Raw genomic sequence first — 9,259 nt, 5'->3', positions numbered from 1 at the left:
GATTCCATTTTTTTTAATTTTAAACCAATTGGTTTATTCATCCCCAACGATTCCAGATCCAATCCAAATAGAGTACTATTAACTATGAGAAATCTTCTTAAGTGCCACGGAAGGAAAACGATCATTTTTAGAGGCATTTTTTTGGCATATTTTGCCTTAAATAGTGCCAACCGTTATGTACCACTTATCGATTTGCATCTTCCACAGATCGTCAGCACAATTTAGTACTAGAAATAATCTATTTTTTGCATTTCGTTTTTCTTTGGAACATTCAGACGAAGCTTTTCGATAAAAAAAATTCTGAAAGGAGATCCCTCAGGCGCCCGCTAGATAGTTTGTATCGATTTCTTCATGTTTTTTTTAAATTCAAACCACTAACGGGCATACCTTTTTGCGCACGATCTAACCATCGTATTTTGTTTATTTTATCGGTGAACAGCTTTTTCATCATTAAGACACAATGTTTGGTCCGTTTTTGTTTATTGAGCGAATCAGAGAGAAAAATTGTCCTGCTTTACCACTTCTCCAATTGAAAGTTTCGGAAAGCGCTACATTCTTACATTTAAACAAATTTTAGCTCATAGGAACTTACACTCTAGCACTTCAAGAACAATTTACCACATGAATTTTGGTCGCATAGTTAATTTCGAGCTGTTTTGGAGTCTCCCAATGGGACTTTCCAAGATTTCATTTTTCACGATCCTGCTCAAAAATTTTGGCCTCCGAACTTATTCATTAGACGCTATCTCAAAAACTACTTGATAGATCGTTACAAAAATTTGCACATGCATTACTAGGTAGGATGGGTGTTCCATGTGTGCCTAATGTTAACATATTTTGATATTTGTTTGATTTTGACTGTTTGTGACTTTATTTTCAACTTATCATAATTACAAAACAATTGATTATGTAACGGATCATCTAAACTTAAATCATACATACCGTTTAGTTTTCTAACTCTCAAGATTTTTAGTAAATACCTGATTGTTTCAAAGTATGTCCAAATTGAGCGGGATTTTTAGCATGTTTCTTAAAAAACACTTTTTAATAAATGGGATGTTAAACCTGACTTTTCCAACCGATTTTTTCTGAAAATTTTTGCCGAATTGTTTATAAACCTGTTTTTTTTTCAAGTAAAAACTAAAAAAATGCTAATAACACCTTTTTCGGTGTGTTCCTAACGTTGGACATAGTCTGGAACACTTTGACTATATCCAACATATTTAAAATAAATGATTTAAAATTAAAACATGATATTTTTTTTTAAACTTTAGTGTATTTCAAAGCTATATCTAATGTGTTCAAAGAAAATCGTTATGCACCAAATCGATATGAACGCATTCCCTATAATGTGTCATTAAAATTTTGAATCTAAGCTCTTATCAAGAGTTCAAAAAGACTTGAAGATCTCAAAGCAGATTTGGTAAAGTTTTTGCAATGAATGAACTGTTTTAAAGCAAATGGCAATCCTAACTATTATTTAATTCTAAAATATTATAATAAAACAGAGATTTTTATAAATCATACAGGTTTGACGAATAAAAGAAATCATTTTCTTGCATTTTCAATTAAATTTCACGAAAATATTGCCAAATGATTTTTTGAAACTTCAAGAGGCGCATTTAAGATTCAGTAATTTGGACAACTTTTACAATTAAATTGTTTCTTCGAAAATTGCAGGAGATTTCAACAAAAAATAAATAAATTCAATGTATAGAAAACGGATGTCTGCTCATGTGTATATACTGTTTATACAAATATTTGTTAATATAATCGATAACATCTGAATTCTGCTTAAAAGGTTATAGTCTGCTACTCCTCTATCAGTTCAAACGACACGGGTTTCAGTTGAAAAATTGCTTGAAGCGGAGCATATTGGCATTATCGATCATCCAATAATAATTGAAGAACCACAGGAAAACTTTTTGGAGTCTGCTACAAACCAGGAAAATCCAAATTCGCCACATGTAATGAGCAATGATAGTCCAAAGCTCCTCAATTCGTCCTCAAATCGAAGACCAATCTTAGAAATCTCCTCGCAATAGAAAACCATTAAAGGTAATTCTTTTATCCAAATAAATTATCTAATTCTGTATTAATTCATTATCATTAAACATGTAAAAAACTTGCAAAACAGATGACTTTTCGAAGTTTTTGAAGTTCCTTCGACACCACAAAGAAAAAAGAAACATCGTAACTAAAGAAAAAAAAATCCTCCTCTATCAGCTGTAGCTCGCATAGACGAAATCACAAAAGCAATGGATGAAAAAAAGTAGTTTGAAGAGGAACAGAAACAAAGGATTGGAAAAAGACTAAAAAAAATTAGAAAAGTAAACCATCAAGTTACAGAGAGCTTATCAACAAGCAGAATCAAAACAAAAAAATTTTAAAAAAAAAGTCCGATTATAACACGTTATAAACTCATATTTATCCATAACTTTAAATTTTCTACTTGTTCAAATATAATAAATGGTCAATTAAAAAAAATAATTGAAAAGAAACAAAACAAGTTTCAATAGTTCCCATTGAAAAATGAAAAGATTGAATTTTAATATGCTCAACATCCATTACTTTCTTCAAAACTGGCAAAAACGAAAAAAAGTGTACAATTTTAATAGGCCTGTTTTCTCTGTTCACATTCACAAGAAATATCATAAAAGTTATGATGAAAGGGTAAGTTTTAAAAATTTTCTCATCACACTAATAAGAATATGCAGAAACAGGAACAAATAATGTTATATTGGGTATGCCGATTCACTTTTCCTTTATATGTTCATAATTAGGAACACGTATGTTAATAATTAGGAACAACTAATGCCAAATTAGGAACATCGACACATTTTAAAAAACATATTAGTATTCGAAAATTAAAAGTTTAAATGATTATTTCAAACTTTCACCGAGTGCATAAAAGAATTTGGAACTAAGTTACCAAAAAAATTTAATATCTTACAATTGAAGATTAAGCCTACTCTTACAAATTCTAAAAACCTCTGCCAAAATATAGCGAAATGAGGCACACCCACCCTAGTATCACTGAAAATTTCATAAATTTTCGTCCATTTGTTCAAAAGTTATTCGCAAATGAAAGTGTTGCACTTTTTTTTCAAAAACAGTCCTTAGCTATGACAACTATAACTACTTAAGATTTGTTTGAATTTCCACCAGCTGAAAGCTTACACATTGGCGCGAAAATGAAAAAAAAATGAATCATGTTAATATCAAGAACAGTGTTTTTTTTTTATGGAACATAATGTAGATCTGACTAAACCTCTTTTTGTGACAACTAAGTCGGGATTACTCAGAATGCGCGAATAATTTCGGAGTGGTTTTTGGCCGGTTTTGAACGGTACAATAGTTTATTTCAATATGATTAGCGAGAAAAAAGATGCATTATAGGTTTTGGTTAACAACCTGAACAGAAAAAAATCCTCAAAGTGTTTATTTTTCAGAAATATTATCTAAATAATTTGTAACCTTTTTTTTTGTTCGTTCCGGGACGAGGATTTGTCAGCGCACATTCTACTATACCGTCATCCTTTTATTTTTTTGTGCCGAGAACAAACTATAAGACGCAAAAACTGATCAATGTTACTCAGTTGTCGCTTTCTTACAATCAAGTTCTGTTAGTTCTCAATTTCCTGAATACCTAATCAGGATTTTTTAGTTCATTATTGCAAATTTAAATTTCTTGGTCATTTATAATAACCCGAAAAATTATTGAAGAAACTATTTTTCAGCTTTATTTGACAGGACTTGAAAAAAAAATTAAAAGCAATAAAATATTTGAAGTGGGATTTTTTATTACAAAACACTTACCTATTATGATGAACTAAAATTAGGATTCAGCAAAAAATGCCAGTCATTTGTATGTAGGTGTTTTGAAAAATTGATCGACCATCAAATGTCTCCTCCGACGTACAACGGACTGTAATAGCCAGTGTAACATGGTGGCCGTCAATGGTTCGATTGATTTGTTATTTTACTTTATCAAAATCTCGATTGCTCGTTTTTAGGTAGGAAGGTGTGTATCCCTTATAGCGAAAACTTATCGGAAAACAACGAACTCGATAAGAGAGCGACATGTTTTCCGAAATTTCTTTTGAACCGATAGTGTTCGAAAGGGTGCCTATAAAAAGTGGTTCCGGAGTTATCCAAGCAGTTCAGTTTAATCCAACTGCGCCACAGTAAACATGAAACAATTCGCGTTGTTTGCCGTTCTCAGCATTCTGAGCGTCCAGGCTGTCCCGGATCGCAGTCCCAGAATCTTCAACGGCCACGGTGCTCCCCATCAGCCTTACAATGCCTACGTGCTCTATTTGAACAACGTCAACGCCGGTTTCTTCGGAGGTGGTTCGCTCATTTCCGATCGCCATGTCATCACTGCAGCACAAAACATTGTAGGGTAGGTCGTTGAAGGGAAATCCCAGAAACAAAGGTCAAATTAAAAAAAAATACTTCTAGATTCATCCGCTGGGACGTTGGACTCGGAAGCAACATTTTCACCCAACTGATGACGGTCACCACCAATCAGGCTCTTGCTCATCCCAACTTCAACGCTGCTAATCGTGCTAACGATATCGGAATCCTTACCCTGCCAGCATCAATTGTTTTCTCGACTCAAGTTTTCCCGATAGCACTTCCAGCATTGAATGCTGCTGTCCAATTACCACTGGAGAATGAGGAAGGTTCCATCGTTGGATTCGGATTCACTACTGGAACTTGTGAGTTTACAAATTCTATCGAAGTTAGGAACTTTTAATTTCACCGATTTTTCAACCGAATAGCGACCACTCGGCACGATTTCTTGGTGAGATCCTTCCAGCGCGTAACCACAAATGCACGCTGCCAGGGAGTGTTCCAGATCACGATTCCGAACCATTTCTGCGGCGAAGACAACATTGAGCGGTCTAACGTGTGCAACGGAGACATTGGTGCTGGATTCGTAGTAAACGAGCGTGGACGTCATGTGCTCGCTGGTGTTGCTTCCTTGATTACCCATAACTGTGACGCCCAGAATCCAACTGGATACACTCGTATTGCGGCCTTCAGACAATGGATCCAGCAAAACACACAAGTTTAATTGTCGTTTTATATGGGTTGTCGAAGGATTTAATAAACGAACTGAATCTGAATGGATTAATTTAGAGTGATTTTCAAAATGAGAAAACGAGCTTTCCACGTTGTAATTTTGGTGCATGATTTGATCTTCCTCCCCCTGTGATATGGTGACCCTGATACTGACTATGTGTTTAAATCACGACACCAAAAAATGGTTTTGGCGATTTCCTTCGCTTACCATAGATTGGTTTTTAACCTACCTTCCTACCTACCTAAGCGTCCGGCACCGATTGACCGACGCATAGGGCCGAGATAAAAGATCTCCACTGCTGGAGATCCGAAGCCAGCGTCTTCACTTGCTGCCAGCCAAGTTTCTCGTCAACTGTGCGGATATCAGCGGCTAGGCTACGCCGCCACGAGCTTCTGGGCCTCTCTGCAAATCTCGTTTTCATCTCTTCGCAGCATGTGCCCAATCCAACTCCACTTACGTTCCTGAATCTCGATTTCTAGCGCCTTTCGATGACACCGGCGATGAAGTTCCACGTTTGAGATCCAGTGCCCAGGCCACTAACCGCGGATGATGTTCCGCAGGCAGCGATTCACAAAAACTTGCAGTTTTCGCGTCGTCACCGCATATGTAAACCAAGTTTCGCACCCGTAAAACCCGTAAGGCGTCGTACACAAATTACGTAACGCAAAAAATCTAGAATTTAGACCCCCTCCCCCCCCTATGTCACAATAAGTAACGTTTGATCGAACCCCCCTTCTATAGTTACGTAACGCTAAATACCCCCCCCCATATTCAATTTTGAAATTAACAGTAAAAGTACACAAAAGTTTATTTGATGCATTTTCATTCTGAAACGTCTAGTATAAGTGAAAAATATCAAAAGAAAAAAAAAATTAAAAAACAGCCTCGGTCCAAGTTGGATTCATGTGCTCATCAACTGTGACGACAGGGAAGGTATTTGAATCCTCCGCCACATCTGATGTAATGCATTGTTCAACGTCGGAGTCATCATCGGTCCAAACAAGTTCATCATTCTCCTCCACCAGCATCTCATTTTCTCGTCTTGCGATCGTCTTGGTGTGTCGGCGTTTCTCAAGCACTCCAGTCTTATGCACCTTTTGATGGTCTTTGAGCATTACTTGAGATGCAAAATAGAGTGAACACGTTTTGCAAATTCTTGCCTTCAAAACGGACTGCTGCGATGGGCAATATGCATCGTAGGGAAGTTCTTTGTAAGCCAGTAGTGCCCTTGGAAGAATGTTCGACAAGATTACAGTGTTCCGAACAAACAGCGATGGGAAGCTAACGTTCACGTCTGTAGGGTTTGGAGCTTTCAATCCATCCGGGGTTTGCAGGAGAGGAACAGGAGCAGGCAAGAATTGATGCTGGTTAACCCAGAAATAGCTGCTCCTTGGCTCCTTGCAGCAGTTCCTGTCGTTACACTTGACAACTTGCAAGAAGTACTGTGATGTCCTTACGTGACGAGCAAACCACTCGGGTAAATATTGCTCTAATTCTGCAGAATCAATTTGTGAGTTAGTGGGCTCAATGTATTCTGCTTTAACGGGATGTCCATCGATCATCAAATCATTCCAAACATCTGACAAAGCTTCACCAGCATATTTAAAATTCTTCGCTTCCAGTTCCGGATCATTCGTTCTCAGTTTTGCGTCCAAATGTGACCCATAGTGGTCGTGAGGGAGAATCAACCCTGAGAGTTCCCGGGAGAGGGGTGACATGCGCCGCTCAACGCGATTGAATGCACTCCGTCCGGGAGCATTGGTTGCAATAAACATTGCATCAAGGTTCAATTCCCGGAAATGGTGAATCGCCATATCAATCACCTTTTTATAACGGGGGTTCTCATCTGGGCCGCCGTCAACGGTAATAATAACAATGGGCTTGATCTCTCCTTGATAACGCATGATCTCATCGAACTCTGGTAGTTCACACACCCTGTTGAAATCCAGTCCATGGGAAAAAGCTGTTGATGAACAGTGTTTCCCTGAACGCACCGCAACGTATGTGGGTCCGCTGTACCCAACAGCTTCACTACTGCCTAATTGTCCAGGTTTAATTATGCATCCGGCGATTACTGAGGGAATCAGTTTGTGTTTCGGAGCCACGACAAAATCGTGATCCGGCAGTCGTACCCGATACTCGAGATGCATAACAATCGGTGCTTGTTTATTTGCAGCTGTGAGACCCATAACTACACGTGCCTTGTCATCCTGACTCAAAAAACAAACCTCATTGGGTCCCAACAGCGACGCAATTTGCTCCAGCATGTTAATACTTGCAGTGCAAAATTTCCCGTCTGTGTGTACCTTGTGACAATCGTTCTTTGCTTTTAGAAGTTTCACCGGCACTGTATGTACATGACGCTTTCCCTCAGTACTGTTGGCCCGATGAGGCAACAAACGTAAGTACGTACCCATTCGGCTAATGTGGTATCCTTTGTTTTTCAGAGCTCCAGACAGTTCTGTAAGCGTCTTCACGCTACGATATCGCTCATCCTGGCGCTTTTCCGCAGCTGCTGATCCGTGCATTGCAATGTCCACGATTGCTTTAAGCAAATCTGGCTGCCGATCTTCTAGCGTTGGTCGACCTGCAGAGATTTGTGGTTTTAAATGATCCTTGGCTTCGGGAATCTGCTCGAGTAGGTTTTGCATAGCCTTCTTTTTCTCGTCCCGGAACCGCTGCTGGCGCTCTTGAGCCAGGGTTTTGGTTTTCAATTCAGCTTCCTTCTGCTTTCGTTCCTTCAAATGCCCGGTCAATTTTGCTTTGTCTTCCTCCGTGAGCATTCCGCAATCTTCCATTTCTCTGAGTTTGACCTGTAGACAAAATTTCGATTTTCACTCAGCTATAAGATTACTTTTAAATTGAGTATACTTACGATCTCAGAATTGAGGTTTGCGAGGTCCGATTTTAATTTGTCCTGAACATATGCAGGGCGCTTTCTGGCTGGTTCCGGTGTGTCATCTTGATCATTTTCCGGTGGCTGAGGTGCTTTGGGAGATTCAACATTTGATTCCAACACTGTAACAGGCACTTCCTTATGCTTTGGTGCACTTTTACTTGCCTGCCCCCAGAATTTGAGCAGCGAACCTTTATGCAGAGTTGATTTTCTTTGAATTTCGGAGAGTTGTTCAGAAATCACTTGTTGCTGCGTATCCGGATTTTCTTTGGATTTGTTCCAGATAAACACCGCCTCATCCTGACACTTCTTCTTGCTGCGCTCAGGATTAGCTTTAACGATAGCGTTGTAAAGGCGTTGAAACAGGTCGTTTTTATCCATTTTGCGGTCTTCTGGAAACTGAATGAGATGCAATTAATGACGCGATTATATTACAACAATGAAACTCACTGTGGTGAATTGGTTTATTAATTTTCTTTTTTTATTCACTCACAACACAACTTTCTTCTTCAAAAGACGCCGAAAGAATGACGTTAATTTTCCATTCAATTGCATCCAACTTCCTTCACTCACACACTCAAAGCTGCTTGAATGAATTGGTTTCGTTCAATATTCCGCAATGAATTCATTCAACAGCCCACTGATAAAACGTATTCCGGGTTGCCAAAGAAACTCAATTATAAAATATAATAAATAATTGTTCGCGGAATATGAAAGTGAATAGTTTTAAACATTTTTCTTGATATTATTGTTGTTTCACCTATATCTACCACATTCACTTCTTTCTATTTGAGGAAATTGAACACAGTCAGTTACACTGCACATAAACACTGAATAAGCTGCAGTCGGTGACGTGACAGTAAAATGAACAAAACAGCAAAGCTCATTTCGTTTCATTCGCGCAGTGCGCACACAAACACATAAACGGTTTTTCTGAATCAAACTTTTTTTACACAATACTTAACCAGCATTGACGCTTTCGAACAAAGGGTGCGTAGATTTGCTCGCCAAAAAAAGAAAATTACAATTCTTTTCATTTTTTTTCATTCATTTGTTACGTAACTGAACCAAGTACCCCCCTCCCCCCTATGTAACAGCAAGTAACGCAGACATTACCCCCCTCCCCCCCCCTACATGCGTTACGTAATTTGTGTACGACGCCTAACCCGTATACGGATTTGACGTTTGAGTTAAAGATTCGGATTTTAGCTCGTAGAGAGACTTGGCGTGAGTGCCAGATGTTTCGGAGACTCGCAAACGCAAATCGGGCT

General features: G+C 38.4%; 1 protein-coding gene across 1 annotated transcript; it reads left to right on the top strand.

The window, feature by feature from the left end:
* Nucleotides 1-4,152: 4,152 nt before the first annotated feature.
* LOC129748556 (brachyurin-like) lies at nucleotides 4,153-5,135 on the top strand. Its single transcript, XM_055743213.1, has 3 exons — nucleotides 4,153-4,405; nucleotides 4,465-4,724; nucleotides 4,788-5,135. Exons 1-3 carry the CDS (start codon nucleotides 4,194-4,196, stop codon nucleotides 5,081-5,083), a joined length of 768 nt encoding a protein of 255 aa, XP_055599188.1. The 5' UTR covers nucleotides 4,153-4,193; the 3' UTR covers nucleotides 5,084-5,135.
* Nucleotides 5,136-9,259: the final 4,124 nt, after the last annotated feature.

This window comes from Uranotaenia lowii, chromosome 2 (assembly GCF_029784155.1).
Source record: "Uranotaenia lowii strain MFRU-FL chromosome 2, ASM2978415v1, whole genome shotgun sequence".
In the NCBI taxonomy this organism is placed as follows: domain Eukaryota; kingdom Metazoa; phylum Arthropoda; class Insecta; order Diptera; family Culicidae; genus Uranotaenia; species Uranotaenia lowii.
This window is presented reverse-complemented; position numbering and strand designations above follow the sequence as displayed.